This window comes from Oncorhynchus nerka, linkage group LG3 (genome assembly GCF_034236695.1).
Source record: "Oncorhynchus nerka isolate Pitt River linkage group LG3, Oner_Uvic_2.0, whole genome shotgun sequence".
NCBI lineage: Eukaryota > Metazoa > Chordata > Actinopteri > Salmoniformes > Salmonidae > Oncorhynchus > Oncorhynchus nerka.
The window spans coordinates 29240707-29259139 of NC_088398.1; the positions used below are offsets into that span (position 1 = coordinate 29240707).

The following is an 18433-nucleotide window of genomic DNA, read 5'->3' on the forward strand; positions in this document are numbered from 1 at the left end:
GAATGCCAAGCCTCACGTCTGGAGGAAACTTGGCACCATCCCTACGGTGAAGCATGGTGGTGCCAGCATCATGCTGTGGGGATGTTTTTCAGTGGCAGGGACTGGGAGACTAGTCAGGATCGAGGGAAAGATGAGCAAAGTACAGAGAGATCCTTGATGAAAACCTGCTCCAGAGCGCTCAGGACCTCAGACTGGGGTGAAAGTTCACCTTCCAACAGGACAACAACCCTAAGCACACAGCCAAGACAACGCAGGAGTGGCTTCGGGATAAGTCTATGAATGTCCTTGTGTGGTCCATTCAGAGCGGAGAGACCTGAAAATAGCTGTGCAGGGACACTCCCCACCCAACCCGACAGAGCTTGAGGATCTGCAGAGAAGAATGGGAGAATTTTTTATATATTTGCAAAAATGTCTAAAATACAGTTTTTGCTTTGTCATTATGGGGTATAGTGTGTAGATTGATGAGGGGTGATTTTTTAAATATATTTTAGAATGAGGCTGTAATGTAACAAAATGTGGAAAAAGTCAAGAGATCTGAATACTTTCCGAATGCACTGTATATGGATATAACGATAAATGAGCCAAAACGTGGACCTGCAGAGTGGAATAAGTTATAAGACCTATATTATTCATTTAATTTAATCAGTTCCACCAGCTAATCGTAGATGCATCATTTAAGGGTCTATGTACACTACATGATCAAAAGTATCGACAACAGCAGCTCGACAACATTTCATTCCAAAATCATTCATATGGAGTTGCTGCTATAACACTTTTCTGGAAAGGCTTTCCACTAGATGTTGGAACATTGCTGCGGGGACTTGCTCCCATTCAGCCACAAGATAATTAGTGAGGTCGCTCATTGATGGGGTGTGTGTTCGATGGGTGTGTTCGATGGGTTTGAGGTCAGGGCTCTGTGCAGGCCAGTCAAGTTCTTCCACACCGATCTTGACAAACCATTTCTGTATGGACCTCGCTTTGTGCACAGGGGCATTGTTATACTGAAACACAAAAGGGCCTTCCCCAAACTATTGCCTCAAAGTTAGAAGCACATAATCATCCAGAATGTCATTGTATGCTGTATCATTAAATTTCCCTTCACTGGAACTAAGGGGCCTAGCCCAAACCATGAAAACCAGCCAGTAGCTACCAAAGTGTATAGCCAGCCAAGCTAGCTACAGAAACAAAACCCATCAAATACACTAGCTGAAAATGAACACTTTTCATCACGACTTACATCAATATTCTTTGCTTGCCCATTCACTACATATACTGTTAAATAACTCTGACTGACACCCAATAGCTTAAGGATGCATAGCGCTAATTCTAGCTTCTTAGCATTAGCCAACCCTTATACCGAGAGAGGCAATTCAGTTAGCTACTACCAACCCTGCACAAACCTACAACTCTGCTGTTGCTGCACATTGACTTCATGGCTGTTCTGCAACCTCTCTACCTCATTCACTGCTACCTCAACTTGCTCAACCTGCTTGCACTCTTTTGGAAGAAGTTCCGAATATCCAGATTCTGACTGAGTGACAGGCATTTTGCTGAGTGACGACATTGACATCTAACCGGTGCCGCAAGGGTGGTCAAGGGGTCAAGGGACGTGAGTGGTCCATTGCGATGTGAAATCTCGATCGATCACAGCAGGCACTGTGTCATTCTAGGGGCTCCTTTCAGTGCCTTCTGCCTAGCGCATTATATTGTATTGTTTATTTTTGTCACAAAAAATGTGTCAGTAAAATGTTTTCTTATAAATACTGCATAGTGCAAGTGATGTGTGGTTATGGAAACTCATATCAGACTGAAATGTAAGAAGGTTGGGGGCTGGAGCAAAAAGCCCAGGCCTAATGACGCTACTGCTCAATTTCTGGACTCGCCCAGTGACTTCAGCACCATGGACAGGAAACCCATGCTGCGCCTCAATCGTACTGACATTGCCTGAGATGCAACTATATTGTTTCAAAATGTAGATATTTGTTGTTATTTCATGCATTTGTTGTTGTCACACATCCTGATCTTATTGTCTGTGTCATTTTGGGGGAACAAAATCAAATCTGAATCTCGCTACATTAGGCTATGGGAGGCGGAAGAAGGCAATTTGAGGTCGGAACAATCATGCCTGCGTTATGTAACCCTACACTGCTGGAACATTGGTCATACTTGACTTCGAGCACGCTCTGTCACTGGTGGTGAGTGTTTAGCAGCTTCATCCTCGTCCAATCCTGTGTGCACAGTGTAATTTCCTCATATCAAAACACAGAGTGGGATGGGCTCCACAGTCAGACTCGTGAGGAACACTGGAGTAACGCGGGACTCGTTGTGGTGTCCGTGGTTTAGGCTACACGCGCATCCTTTGCGACTGGGGGAATCAACACCAAACATCCAAGCAAGTATAATTATATGTTTATGTAAATAGCTTGATGAAAAGATTTAGGAAAAAATAGGAATAGGAAAAACGATACGCATGTCAATCTGATTTCTAGCTGGCCTATGATGTTGTTTACTTTCCAATTTCGCACTAACCAAATGTTAAAGGTGGGGCTGGTTGAAAAGATGGTCAGGTTAAGTTTGAACTCATGTTCAGCACCACGACACAGTGGACAGCGCCACTGATTTCAACTGCGTATTACGATAATCCCATAGGCGACCATCCCCCCAATGCTTTGATATCTTTCTTCTGGGGTTACAAGAGAGACAATGCATGTTTTGGTAGCCATATTTCAGTACATTTATGGGCTAGACTATATGTTTTGCCTTCGTTGTTGGATTTGAGTAGAATGGTCTAAAATAATTTTCAAACCGTCAATATTAAGAATTTATACATGTGGCGGATAACTTTTGATATTAGGCCTACCTTTGATGTTAAAAAGGGGGAGACCTTCATCCAAGTCCATGAAGCACATCACATAATGTAACTTAAACATGGACAAACATGGTCAGCATTTGCAGAAACAGATATTATAAGGAGGAACGTTTTGCCGTCATAAATTGGTTGTCTGTATTCTCTCTGTACATAATGTGTGTATTTAAAGTGCACTGAATGGGATAACTGCTGATAACTGAATGTTATCAACCACCAAAAAGCAACAACAAAAAAGCTTTTACACCTTGCCATTGTTATGGGTCTTTTATGGGTATTTTATGCACACCATAAGGTTCAGGATGATAAGGAAAATCTATGTTGGATTTGGGGGAAATCTATCAAAGCACTTTATAGAGCTGGACATTTTTAGATGTGGTTTTATTGGAGAAACTGTAATGTATTCGTTTGTGAACATCATCAAAAGACAGAAAAGTAGACACCTTGAAACACATAGTTTCTATCATCCTGCTGAATGCTCACACACGTTTGTATGTTCTTACACACACGCACACACACGCACACACACACGCACACACACACACATACACACACACACACAAACACACACAAACCATACACAACACCTGCACATACACAACGTGTCCAATGAGCTTATGTTCTCTTTTTTTATATGGCTTTCAATAAATTATTATGTGCCATACCATATGTCAACCCACTCAGAGGAAGAGATTGGATTATATAACAAAGCCAAGCAGGCAGACAATATACAGATTGAACAGAATGAGGATGCAGTATCATGAAGTAATTCCCAGCTCAGAAATAAAGTGTAGTGCAAATAACAAATAAAACAACACGAAGTAAATGAAACCATCATACCCACTAAATGAGCTTTCATAACTAAATGAGTTATCTTGTTAAATATGAGCTTGCCATACCCTGCAGATCTGTGCAGCTATTTAAAGGCCCAGAGGTCTTATATATTTCCACACTATGAGGTTAGAAAAATACTGTGAAATTGTGAAATGTATTATAATGCCCTTTTAGTGTAAGAGCTGTTTGAATAGACCACCTAAAATGTCAGCCTGTTTTGGTGGGATGGCATTTTGGCCTGCCTGGTGACACCACCAGGTGGTAAATGTGTTAATAGACCAATAACAAAGAGTGTTCCAAACCTCTCTGCCAATGACAGCTCATTTCAGTTTTCCCCTTCCCACTCAGACCACTACCAGACAGTCCTAGCAAAATTCTTCTTTGAGAAATTGCTCTTTGCTAAGAAGCTATTTTTGTTTCATTTTGACCATTTTAATTTAAAACAATTACAGCAAGGTACATCATTATTACCCAGAAATTATTTGATATTGAGATTAACGGTTGCAAACCACTCGCTGAGTAACCTTGCCTGCAGAACAGAAAATTACTGTTAACTCCCAGAGCTGAGGTCTATAGACTTTAGCTTGGTAAGCTAACATAGTCTTGTGTTGTGCAAAACACCTGGGTTTGATACCCAGTTGATTGCATAAGTTCCAGCCATAGGACCAAAGCCAGGAACACTGTGAACAACACAGCCAGGTCACCCATGATGCCAAATCAGTGGTAGACGTAAATCCATATCTGAGGACGTCAGGGGATTATGTGGAAACCATCCACAAGGGGCAACAGTGAGCAGTGTTAGTTTCAAGTAGGTTTATGTTTTTGATGTGGACAGGGATGGGTGTAAGGATCTGCTTCTGGTGCCAAAGGTTGCATGTTCAAATCCAGCTGTAGAATTGTTTTTTTTTAAAGATTTTTGTCCCTTAACTTAATCATTCAGAGTTAATGCCTTAACCTGGCACTAACCTTAAACATTTTGAGTTAATGCCTAAACCTGGCCCTAACCTTAAAAATTCAGAGTTAATGGCTGAACTTAACCTTAAACACTTCGAAATTTGACATTGGGAACAAATGTAACCCTGGAGGTGCCTTGATAGATAGAGACCTGGGTGAAGGGTTGACAGCCTCAGATTCACCGAGAGGTGTTGACCAACGTGACCATCTCCACAGCGGGAGCCGTCTGGCGCTCTGGCTGTTGTCAGAATTAAACGTTTGTCCATGTTCGTCCATCTTTCTCAAGCGTCAAATTTCGATTGAGAAAGATGGACAAACATCTAATTCGAACGTGAGACCGTGAGAGCTTGTTGCAGCCATACGGCTCCCGCTGTGGAGATGCTCATGTTGTTTTGCATCTTATCTACCGAGAGCATGCATGGGCAGGCTTAGATGAAAACATCTCTCCGTGAATCTGAGGCTGTCAACCCTCCACCCAGGTCTCTATCTTCTAAGGGACCACCAGGGTTACATTTGCCTGCATGGAAAATTAAATGTTTTAAAATATTTTGTAACGGAAAGCGAAAATATGTGCTTGTTATTTGACAAGTCCAGGTAGTCCCTCACCGTTTCAGTCCATTTCCTTTGACCTTTTCTTCTACCTGGGTCATTCCTCATGACCCAGGAGGAGGTTTACAAGCACTACTGAGATTCAATCAGCATTGAGACACTATATGGACATGATACGATAACAACTATTGAGTATAGCAATGTACAAACTTGATAGCATTTTCCTGACATTGATTGCTGTTGATGTGCACAGAGACAACGGCTCACGTGCACTTGCACATATGGGAGCACACCTGACCTTGTTCCAGTCTGTAACACTCCCCCCACACTGCCATAGGCCACTCCCAAAGTAAACAACATTGACATTTTTTATGTTGCAGGAGGAAAACCTTCCTATTGCACTCTCGGAAGATGCTGAACATAGAACTGTCTGCAAATTTAATTGGCCCAATTTAGCCTGTTTCTTCCTTGCAGTAATTTTCCTCTGTTGCTAAGTCTGTTGCTAGGGCATTGTTTGGTGGGTAGCTCTGTGACTGTGCCTGCTGCCTAATCTGATTCCACTCTGAAGCTGTGTGCTTGTGTGCCAGCTATCCAGAGGCGGGTAGAAACAAAAGGAAAACATATCGAGGCATAAAATGCTGGCGTACTGCTGTTTTATTGTGATGCTAATGACACACTTCTCAGTTGCCTTAAGAGGTACAAAAAGCTGAACTAATTTCAGGTGAACATTTGGGGTGTTCTCCTATCAGGGCTGGGGGACCTAGAAGACTAAAAGTGCATACAATCAATCTGGTGTAAAACCTGCCTTCAAGTATTATTTTTTGTGGTTTAACTGTTTAACTGATTTCTTTGCCCTTACTTGCTGAAAACGTACCTGTAGTGGAAGACATGATGGTCAGGCTACACAGTGTATTTCAAGAGGGGTGTTTGCTTAGTGACAGGGACAGCTGCTATATTTACCAACATCCTGGGTGCCATGCAGTCAGAATAAAGAGAGAGCATCTGGACTGTAAAGGGGGGGAAAGAAGTCTGGATTCAGGAAAGCGATAACGACCTTAGGGGTCAATTACGTCATTCTTGATATAAAAAAGGAGAAGGCCAAAGACGTACACACTTACATAACCAACTCCTTTAAGCGATGATGCTAAGCGGCACAACATTCAACAGGAGAGAGGGAATGGATAAAGAATGGAGGTATGTTATAATGTGCAGTCGGGCATTATGTGAACCTTGAATTATTCAGCCGTCAAACATCAATAAAACATACACTTTTGTGCATGTACTGGAGCCTGGAGGCCTTTGCATGTCTAAGTCAAAAATGGAGAGGGTGAATTGAACTACCTGTATAGGGTCCGTGAAAATCGATATACAACCCAAACATTGTACACTATTATTCTGTAATTCTTATCTCAATATTCAGTGAGCGGTTTGCCGGTGTGTTACTCTCTGGTGTCATCTATTTGGCAGGAAAAAGGCTATTTGGCACAGGATCCCAAAAGGAAGAAATGATGTCATATTTCTGTGTTGTTTTTTTGTCTTGGCAGAATGGCACTTAGTCAACCTCTTTCTTATAGACGTTTGAAGATGCTGCTGTCTGTTTTCCACCTGGTGGGACATCATTTAGAAATACATGAATACATTAAGAGTTATAGAACCCCACCCAGTTCCTATCTGCAGCGTCATTCACAACTAGATTTCAATCATCATTCAATTACATCGATACGTAATCGGATAATGCGTTTTTAGGTTGTTGCATTTTTCTGTGGCACCTGCATGTGAAGGACAGTAAGCTTTGGTTTTATTGGATGTAAGAAACGGTCTCATGCCTTTGTTCCATGTTTGAGGAAATACATGCAAAGTATTTTCAAGTAAAACAAAAATATTTTCCATCTGGTAGCCTATTTTTGATGTGGGTCTCACTGGTTTAATGACCAAGGTCCGGTCAGTGTCTGTGCCATCTGTGCCAGGCAGGGGTGGACGTGGGCGGGGGTGACATGATTTTACATAACAGATTCCAGACAGAGTCGCCCCTTGTTCGTAAAGGGTTCAGTGCCAGTGTGCCACGTCATGATGCCTTGGACAGAAATACATCTCACCTAGTTTTACTTTTCTCACAGATCCAAAGGGGAAAAGGCAGCGTTAAGCACCATGGGACCATTCCAGGAATATGAGGTGCGTGTCATTGCAACACTTTCAAAGTCAATCATTCTTGCTATATTAGGCTATCATTTTGAATCTTAACAGCTAATATTTTGGTTAAAATTTCACATCATGAGAATGATAGTTATCTAATCTAGACTGTCACAGTCACAATAGCAGACCATAATTAGTTCCTGACTGTGTTGCTGTGACAGAGCTAGTGAGACAAAAACAAAATGCGCAAAGTTGCATTTGTGCACACCGATTCTGATATGAATCTGATTTGTTCTTGTGGCAAAAATTCAAGTGGCGAGCATAGTTGTGATACTTGTATGGTGCTCAGGAAAAGAAGTCGCCAGGGAAGGAGAGCCCCCGCAGCCGCATCCCGCGCTTGATCCTCCATCCTTTCCAGCCTAATGAGAAAGGGTCGCCCCTGTCCGAATCACCCATTTCAGAGGAGGAGGGTAAGGACTGTGACATCAGCTCGGACAACTCCAAACGGACCATCAGCACCAACAGCTTTTGCTCAGGTATGTGGTTCCCATGTTTCAGATCGAGGCTAGGGTACATCCTAAAAGTCTAAAGTAGTTTCCTCTTCTAACCTCACTAAATGTAGCTAAAAACATCAAATTGATAGGAATTTGCTTTCACCTGTCACTATTGTCACATTTTTTATGGCTGCCAGGGCAGTTCTGGCAATGGTAGATGGGCTGGTCTATCTAAATAGAATCTTTTGGGTGCAGATTGAATGGCCGCCTGTGTGTTAGCAATGCCCAGGACGATTTGCGATCCCAGTCCACCCCTGCAGCCAGCGTTCATCATATAAAAAATGTCTGAAATCATGCATTACACACTTATGTAGGCTTTGTTATGCCATTCTGGCCAAGTAGGCCGAATCCACATCTTATCACATACTAGTCAGGGCGTTGGTTACATAATCATGCATTGGAGATTTTGTGAGTGTTGCCAAGTCAAATGATGTAAAGAGAAGTCCTCATCATATCACATGAAAGCTTGTTGATTACTGTTGTTTCAAACAACTAACATACTGTTGCAACAAATTTGAATTACACAAGGCTACTAACCTACCACAAACAACAAAGTTGGCAAACATAAGAGTTTGCATAAGAGTTGGCATTATTCCAGAAATGACCTAGCCTTCTGTAGTAGGCCTAGATTATTTTCTCTATAGACATTATTTTGACAACAGTTACACCTAACCAAAATGAGGTTACAACATATTGACGTATATTGAATAACATTAAGTCGTCATGGAAGTTCCTCGTCACCCCCTTCGCCTCCCTTCAGCTTCCATAACACAGTGCTGTGGCGATGGTAACATGAACACTGTTGGTTGGACGAGTTACAGTATGAACAGATACGAGGGAGTGAACCTCGAGCTCTGTATGATTGATTGACTGCTGTGTGTTCCATGCTGCATGCGTATTCTTGGCTATACCTGTCTACATAGATGACACCGGCTGCCCCAGTAGTCAGTCTGTGTCCCCCTCCAAAACCCCATCAGGCTCAGACAACAGTCCGCATGGCTCCCCCACGCCCACCGCCGAGTGCAAGACCAAGGTGAAGAGGGTGAGGGTGATGGAAGAGTGGCACGCACCCCCGCCAAGGCACAAGAGGGAGCAGCGATCGTCCACATTGCCCAGAGGTAGGCTACTGCAGGGAATGGCTTCAGTTTTTTTTTGTAGGTGGGGTTAGGAGGATCATACATACGTTGTCCTAGTAGATCTTAGGCCAGGGCTGACCAACCCTCTTCCTGGAGATCTTACCGTCCTGTGGGTTTTCAGTCCAACCCTAATTTAACACACCTGACTCCACTAATTAGCTGCTCAACAAGACCTCAACGAGCTGAATCAGATACGCTGAATTAGGGTTGAACTGAAAACCTACAGGACAGTATTTCTCCAGGAAGAGGGTTGGGCAGCCCTGTCTTAGGCATTTCTCTCAATGCTCATTCTGTGTATTTGTTTGATTTCAGTACTTGTCCAACTGTCAATTAAAATAGATCTACAAAATACATCTACATCAGATTAATATATATATGAAATAGCCATGTGAAATGGTTTCTTGTAGACCAGGGTTGTGCTCAATTTGAATTGAAAGCAGTCAATTCAGGAAGTAAACTAAAAATCACAATCCAATAATAGAAAAAAGGGCATTTATTTTCAATGACTTCTCAATAAACTCAAAAGTAGAAGCTATTTATTTAATTTTGTTTTTAAATGTCTGCATTTTAAATTCTAATAATTTCCTACTTGACTGCCTTTAATTCAAATTGAGCCCAACCCCGATTTCTACATGGTTTGTGTGTATACACTATCTGCATAGTATTGTTTTCATGTATTTTTAGCAGTAGAAAGTAAGTGTAACTGATTTGAAATGGCTAGCTAGTTAGCGGTGTGAGCGTTAATAGTGTTTTAATCGGTGACGTCACTTGCTCTGAGACCTTGAAGAAGTTGTCCCCCTTGCTCTGCAAGGGCCGTGGCTTTTGTGGAGCGATGGGTAATGATGCTTCGTGGGAGGCAGTTGTTAATGTGTGCAGAGGGTCCGTGGTTCGAGCCCAGGTAGGGGTGAGGAGATGGACGGAAGCTAAACTGTTACACAAGCAACAATGATTTGCTTGGGAGAATGGGAGAATCTCAATTGCAAAACATCCATAGGAGGAGACAGTCAGAGCGGCAGGACCTCTGGCTTTCTCGTCCAATGGGGTTTGAGAAGGAGGCGAGACGCTAAACCTTTTTTTTTTAATGAGTATGCAATTGAGGTTCTCCCTATGGTTACATCCCAAATATCTCTCCTACCTCTCAGTGTACACTTGTTCACTTCCCTTCATGGATTTGAAAGGAACTTACTGGTATAAGACATATGATAGAAACTTCCTCTAGCCCACGTCTACACCAATCCAATGCTTTTACATTTCTGGGGAATAATGAACAAATGCAGGAAGAAGGAGATATTATTGGGATGCACTCAATGGTTGCGTTCCGCTGCTCAGACATTGCATGTATTAACCAATGGTTGCATGACACCACATCTTCTGTGCCTTTGGGCACCAGATTGCTGACATATGATGTGGTTAGCTGATATAAAAAATACTTATCTAGGCTTTGTCAAATCTGGCATGTGTCAGCAAGGTCTGTGCAGAAGAATGCCAACAATGAGGGGATTCGATTAATCTGGCCCGGGGATCCCGTTTAAAGCCCACGTTGAAGTTGGCTCAAAACAAAAGTGATGTAATTAAGCATGTGGAGTAATGAGTAGGATTCTGTGTTTTCACATGCTAAATTTGAAAAAAGTTTGAAAATTCAAATATATACTGTATGGAAAATAGATGCATGTTTCTGGACGATTCGCCATGCTGCCTTGTTGAAGACATGACCGAGAAGCGAAGATTACTGTTTGATTTGAGATGGGCATCCTTCCTTACTCCTTTTGCCCGTTCACGTCACGCAACCCGAGGCTCAGCATAATTGAATCCGACCAAACGCCTTAATCAAGGTTCAAATCCAGAGAGGCTGCTGATTGGATAAATAATGTTGGACGTGAGGTTTTCCAATTAGGCCGAGTAGTAGTCAGACTTCACGTTGTACTTGCACTTGATTCACTCACCCAGTGTTGAAGGTTCAGTTTTGTTGTTATTTAATCACAAATTCACTGTGAGCACTTTACTATGGTTTTATCGAATGGGAAGAGATGCTACTCAGGTATGTCATTTATTTCAGGAGTTTACCCATCACTGATTAGGGAGGATGATGTTCTACCCACATATTGAGTTGCCACGCTGGCTCATTCTGAGAGTGATTATTTTGTTTGAGAATGCAATATTGCAATAGTATTTTTGCACTAATTTAGCAACATGTCTTCAGAGGTTATTTATGGAATAAAATTGGTTGTCATGATTTGGTACAGCTCTACTGTAGGTACGTTAGGTTGGCCCTGTTCTTTTCATTAATAATCTGGTCTGAATCTTTACTAGGTGATATGATGCTTAAATGTACTATGTTTGGTTTTCTAGGGATTAACTGGATTTAAAATGTTTTTTTATGAAGTGGTTGATGCAAAACGATATGTACAAATTGTATCGGCCCTTCATGTCAGTAGATTACTGTAGTGCATGAGGGAGGGAGAGGTTAGGGCAAGGGATGCCACAGCCTGTCCTGCAGCCACCAGACAGGTGAGTGACGGATCTAATGGCCTTGCCCGATAATGGACTAAAGGAACCCGATGTTATTCCTTATAGTCCAATCAACTCACAGGTTCAGTTTCAGAGGTGAATTGGCTCTGGCAGCCAAATACTATATTTAAATTGAGTCGGTTCTAAACTTTGCCCTCTAATTTCATATCACAAAATCTACTTGCTGTACACTTTCAAATTGCAGCTGACAGTATTGTTCAATGACACAGGTGTTCGAAGACTCAGTCAACTACCAGTGCTACTTAGCTGTCTTCTGTCTGTCCTCCGTAAACAAGCGCTATAACATGGAAATATGTCCTTGTGGGAAATCTATGAAAGTTTAAATTGCTACACACCTTTATATCAGCGAGAAAAAAATAAAGATTCGTTCCTTATGTTTCCAAACCCGTACTGTAAGCGACGCATGTTAACGTTCAAGTACGAGCGTTGGGGCTCATAATAAACTCGCTCGGCCAGTAGAGCCTATCGTCAATAGGCGCTAAAGGTAGTTAGCGGGTGAGGCTGCATTTATTAGGTACCCTCTCGTGCAAGGTTGAACCGATCGGGCCTGCTTATTTTATGGCAGCTGTGTAATCTAATAGCCTCTGCTTGAATCATGCCATTGTTGCCAACCACAAACGCACCATAGCCTCTAACAAGGAAGGGCTTTGCAGCAGGATGACGCTATTCGGTTTGTTTACCGTTTTAAAGTGGCTCGCATGGTGTTTAAAAAAAAATGATATGATGTTTTTGACATCTGAATGCAGAGAAGTTGGTTCTTGAAATAGACATGGAACACAACTGCAAGATGTGTAGTCATGGAAAAGCAGAATGCAAGTGTGTGTGTGTATGGCATGAGTGTTTAGTGTGTCCTGCCTGCTGATGCCAGGTCAGTAGTAATATCCTGATGTGTTTGTCTGACTCTGCAGGTAGTGAGGCAGACTTCAGCTCCTCCAGCAGCACTGGCAGCCTAAAGCGAGGGGGGAGCCTGGCCCACAGCTCCACAGGGAAGAAGATCTCCTCACGCAGGTGATGTATGAGGTGGCTCTGTTTCTCTACTGCCTCCATTGTAGAAGCAGACACGCCATGCCTTTGCCATTTATCTTCCCCCACTAGTGGGTGTTATACTTAAAGGGCCTGTTTTCCCTGACCCAGATTCAGCCTGATCCTAAACTAAAATGCACTTTCAACAAAAAAAATGTAATTGTGTCTGGAAAACTGTTCCAATAATAGCTATGCTATTTTTTTTATTGCTGTATATTTCCCCGCCCCCACTGGTATTTAGTTTTTTTTTCAATGATAAATGCACAACATTACAAGACTGGTATTGTGGAAAATGTCTTCTCTAGCTTTGCCTGTCTTTCCCCACAGTCGGGGTGCCCACATCAGGAGCCTCCCTGTGTTCAAGCTGGCAGGGATCCCCTCAGCATCCCGTGATGCAGAGCTCTATGCCCCGTACAGGACAGTTCCCTCATCCACCACCAACAGCAGCAGCAACTCTAGCCCCACAGTACCCTCCAGGTAAACAGCCATGTCAATAATTCCACCTAGCCTATCGAAGGACACGAGCAACTACCATGTTCCCATCCTTTCCGATCAACATGAAATGCCCTAGGAAGAAGGGGTTAGGGATCAATTTGTAATGACGCATATGTTGCTCTGTGAGGGGTGGGCATTCACTTAGGTGGGGCAAGGGTGGATAGATTAGGCTCTATGCTGGGACTTTTTGTCGTCTCCCCTCCCCCCTCCTGAGGGATTATATCGGTCAGGATTGGGCTATACTGAGATTAGATGATTTTATAAACAGTCAGGATTATTTTGGTGTGTGGGTGTCAACCTTGGGTTTATAGGAGAGGAAGAGTTCATTAATATTTCATCCCATCTCAGTCGCTAGCCAGACGTGCTTGCCTGGCTGCATCCCTGCCTTCTTTTTCACTTACTGTCTGACATTTGTGGTCGCGCTTCTGGGTTCTCATGTTGCTATGTGGCAGAATATTCACTTGAGGGTTTCTGTGCTGCTATGACAGCAGCACTGCTAAATAACTAACCAGAGTCCTCTTGAATTCAGCCCACAGGCTTAACGTGATTCATTCTCTATGCAACACAGAGAATACTTATATACTTATGGATCTTATGCGGATGTGAAAACGTCCACGACTGCATTTTGTTTCTCAAGTCATTTTATTGCTACAGGAATTTTGTCCTTGTTCCCCTCCGCTCTCTTCTGCCTGGCTGGGTTTCGTGTGACGTCCTAGTTCTCTCACTACCTTCTGCTAGCCTGTTCTATTTCTGGCAGGGATGCAGAGAGCTCGCATCAAAGAACAAGTCCCAGGTTGTTGCTAGGATATAGCGCTAGCTTTTAAGTCTGTTTGTAAGAGGGGCTGCTCTGCATATTAGCCAAATCCATCCTCTGAAACAAATGTTTCATCAACCCTTTTTTTTAAAACCTGAGCCCTGATCACAGGGATATTCCAGAACTGCTAATGTACAATTGAAGGTTAATGTGCTTCTAGTGATAAATGTAGGCGTTTCAGGTAATTCTCAGGCAAAAACACATACCTTGTAGAGCAAATGTAATTTGGGCTTTCCCTCCCAATTCATTGTTTTCCTATCTATCCCTGCAAGCTTTTGACCAACCTGGCATTTTAGCTTTTTTTGCAGCATGAAGTCTGCTGGCTGGCTAGCTTGTGTCCCAGTCGGACTTTGAACTTTGCATCGTGCAAGTTGCACCAATCCCTTTATTTTTTTTGCATGGCCTAGTTTAGATGGGGCGCAGTACAGGATGGTGTGTGTATAATAGACGTGGTGTCCTCTTCATCAGTATCCATATTGAGAAAAAGATGGCGTCTGACCAGTAGAACATGCAGTATGTGACTCTGGGCAAAGGTGTAATTTCCTGTCTTGTCTCCCCAGAAGGATGACCCCCAGAAGATACCACTCCTGTGGGGACAACCATGGCATCAGACCCCCCAATCCAGAGCAGTACCTCACCCCCCTGCAACAGAAGGAGGTGGCCATTCGCCACCTGAGGAGCAAGCTGAGGGAGGTGGAGAACACCGTCCACGACAGGTTACCTTCTCAGTGAACATCACATGTTTAGCTTATTTCCTAAATTCATCCCATAGAGTGCATTCCACCTACAGTGTAGCCAAACATTGCAATCCCACACAGCTGTAGCTACTAGCTGAACCTCTCTTTTCTCCCTCAGGGAGTCTGAGATTGAGAATCTCAAATCCCAGCTGGGACGGATGAGGGAGGACTGGATCGAGGAGGAGTGCCACCGCGTCGAGGCACAGCTGGCCCTAAAGGAGGCACGAAAGGAGATCAAGCAGCTCCGGCAGGTTGTGGAGACCATGAAGAGCAGCCTGATGGAGAAGGACAAGGGCATCCAGAAGTACTTTGTCGACATCAACATCCAGAACCGCAAGCTGGAGTCCCTGTTGCACAGCATGGAGATGGCCCAGAGCGGCTCCACGCTGCAAGACGAGCCAACCATGGACTTCATCTGTGGCGACTCCGACTCCCCTGTCAACGACCAGCAGGGGGAGGTGGGTGACCAGGCGGTGGAGGAGATGGCGGACAGTGGGCTGCTGGTCAACGACAACCTGGAGCACGTGCTCATGTCCACGGCGGTGGACTCCAGCCACGACTCTAGCGGTAAGCTGCGCTGCCACCCAGAGGCTGGTCCAGGGGTGTCCACTCTACTCCACAGTCTGGAGGAGAAGGTCACACCACTGCCTTCACCACCCTCCAACACGTTCTGCTGCAGCACACTCCCCTTCCCTGCTCCAGAGGACAAGGCCGTTCAGACCGAGGTGGTGTCCTTCCCTCCTGACCTGCACACCCTCCTGCTGCAGCTGCTGAAGCTCCATGGTGGTGCAGTTGGAGATGCTCTCCTCCCAGCTTCTACCAGCCTCCTAGAAATCCCAGCACTGCAGGGCCCAGCCTCGGCACCTATCCCATCCAGCCCTAACCAGTCCACCTTAAGCCTGCCTAGCCCCAGCCAGCCCACACCAGTTTTGCCAGTGAGCCCTGACATGTCCAGTGATTCAGGCCTGTGTTGCTCAGACCCTGAGGTGATGGTCTCCATGCGCTTCATGGAGGAGCTGGATTTTGAGGTGAGCAGTGAGGAGCCCTGCAGGGCCCCCGAGATGGACGTGGTCAACAAACGCTATTGGAGCAGCAGCTTCCTTGTCGATCTTGTTGCTGTGGCCGTACCAGTGTTGCCCACGGTGGCCTGGCTGTATTCCCGGCATGGCGTGGATGGGGCGGCGCCAGTCTACAACATCGCAGCACTGATCCGTGGCTGTTGCATGATGGGCTTGCACTCTCTCCGTCATGTCACTCATCATCATGGGGTAGATGTGTAACGAACGGCCTCTGACCCCTGCATGCACAGCCCGACCCCTCAACTTGAAGCACTTAAACGTCAGTTAATCAAAGAGTATTTGTGAAAATCTTTAGTTTTTCTACACTTGTGAATATTAAAGCTACAGTTATTAATTTAGGTTCCCACGCGGTTACTTTGCACTGTGTACAGTTGTTGTGAGTTATGTGAAATTTATGGTGAAGGGATTTTATTTACTTTCCATCTGTTCTGTTATCATAATTGTGTCTAAATGGATAATCTGAGTAGGTGGTTATGCATCATTGATGTCCTGGGCTGGCACTAGTTACCCCTACTTAAAGCAACTATGTTATTTTTCTGAAAGTATTAGGATTTCTGAGGGTGGGGATGAAATTGAATGTTAGTTTAAGCCCGCGTTTGTAATGGTTTATGTTCCCCAATCTTAAACCTGCAGCCAAAGCTTCATTAGTGAACGTTCACTCTTAATGTTTATTTTTCTACCTGGGAGTAGAGCTTTTTACGTACGTGTGTAATAAATTCTTGATGGGAGTATGAGCTCAATGCTTCGAAACATCCCATACTCGTTTGTGCCTGAGCTACTTTGTGTAATACTCTTAACATCAAATGTCCTAATATATTTATTAAAGCATGATAATCCAATCCATGTTTGATTCCTCTTGGGCATTTTCTGGTGGGAAGGGTTGAGCAGACTTTCATCCCAAGCATTTCTATAGTGACCATAAATTCTACATGCCATACCTAGCAACAGCACACAACCGTTGTCTCGTTCTACAACCAATTGAGATGCATCGTTCAGCTCTTGTCTTTCTCATGGGTGCCAATTTCAATCTTTAAATGCCAACAAGAAGGATATTTCAGTGAGCAAATTAAACTAAAGAGACTTCTCGGATGTACTGTTTCTAATCTCCAGAGTAGAGGGGGAATCCTTAATTGCAAAGCCACCCATGTCAGAGGCCAGCTCTGAGAACAGCAGAACACAATGTTCCCGGCCCCAAACACGAGGGTACATGTTTCTGCATCCGCACAACAGCTCTTAACTAAGGAACAAGTTCAAATGAATTAATAAACTGATTTGTCTGAGCCTTTCCATATGACTGCATAATACACTGAACAAAAATAAAAATGCATTATGTAAAGTGTTTGAGCCTAAATTAAAGATTTCAAATATTTTCCATATGCTCAAAAAGTTTCTCATTTTGTGCACAAATTAGTTTGCATTTCTCCTTTGACACACATCGACCTGACAGGTGTGGCATTTCAAGAAGCTGATTAAATGGCATGATCATTACACAGGTGCACCTTGTGCTGGGGGCACAAGGCCACTCTAAAATGTGTAATTTTGTCACATCTTTGACAAGGTTTTGAGGGAGCATGCAATTGTCATCCGGACTGCAGGAATGTCAACCAGAGCTGTTGCCAGTGAATTCAATGTTAATTTCTCTAACATAAGCCGCCTCCAATGTAGTTGTGGAGAATTTGTCAGTACGTCCAACTGGCCTCAACCTCAGACCACGTGTAACCACGCATGCCCAGGACCTCCACATCCAGGTTCTTCACCTGTGGGATTGTCTTTTCTTCACCAGGGTCTTGAACTGACTTCAGTGGGCAAATTCTCACCTTCAATTGCCACTGGCACGCTGGAGAAGTGTGCTCTTCACGGATCAATCCCGGTTTCAACTATACTGGGCAGATAGCAGCGTGTATGGCGCCATGTGGGCGAGCAGTTTGCTGATGTCGGTGTTGTGCATCGTGACGGTGGGGTTATCGTACGGGGTTATGGTACACAATTGCATTTTATAGAATGCACAGAGACACCGTGATGAGAACCTGAAGCCCATTGTCGTGCCAATCATCCGCCGCCGTAACCTCATTTTTCAGCATGATAAATCACGGCCCCATGTCACAAGGATCTGAACACAATTCCTGGAAGCTGAAAAATGTCCCAGTTCTTCCATGGCCTGCATACCCACCAGACATGTCACCCACTGAGCATGTTCGGAATGTTCTGGATCTACGTGTACAACAGTGTGTTCCAGTTTCCGCCAATATCCAGCAATTAAGCACATTGAAGAGGAGTGGAACAAGACTCCACAGGTCACAATCAACAGCCTGATCATCTCTATTCGAAGGAGATGTGTCACACTGCACGAGGCAAATGGTGGTCACACCAGATACTGGCTGGTCTTCTGATCCAGGACCCTAACTTTTTTTTAAGGTATCTGTCACCAACAGATGCATATCTGTATTGCCAGTCATGTGATATCCATAGATTAGGGCCTAATTCATTTATTCAATTGACTGACCATCTTCGAAGAAAGGTCATGCCACAGATCAGCAGTGACTGTTTACACACACACGTTTTCACTTGACACGTTACATCTATGTTTGTGTGAGGGTTGAAGTAAATCTAATCAGCTGGCAGACTGATGAAATGAGACGAGTTGGAATGAGAAGTCCCATGCGATGCTAAATAACCCATTTCCCCTACTGCCATATGGGGATGTTGCATTACATAACCATGACGCTCTGT

At 43.9% G+C, this 18433-nt stretch overlaps 1 protein-coding gene across 6 annotated transcripts; it reads left to right on the plus strand.

Annotated features, from left to right (window-relative positions):
- The first annotated feature begins 2283 nt into the window (after nucleotides 1-2283).
- On the plus strand, nucleotides 2284-17075 carry sybu (syntabulin (syntaxin-interacting)). 6 transcript variants are annotated; one of them, XM_029629000.2, is made up of 8 exons: nucleotides 2284-2396; nucleotides 7321-7375; nucleotides 7686-7872; nucleotides 8814-9008; nucleotides 12464-12563; nucleotides 12906-13055; nucleotides 14448-14603; nucleotides 14743-17075. In XM_029629000.2, exons 2-8 carry the CDS (start codon nucleotides 7352-7354, stop codon nucleotides 15902-15904), a joined length of 1974 nt encoding a protein of 657 aa, XP_029484860.2. In that variant the 5' UTR covers nucleotides 2284-2396; nucleotides 7321-7351; the 3' UTR covers nucleotides 15905-17075. The 6 variants fall into 6 exon arrangements, with proteins under 6 accessions (XP_029484860.2, XP_029484842.2, XP_029484869.2 ...); XM_029628982.2 differs by having other exon boundaries at nucleotides 2284-2392; XM_029629009.2 differs by having other exon boundaries at nucleotides 2284-2392; nucleotides 14451-14603.
- Nucleotides 17076-18433: the final 1358 nt, after the last annotated feature.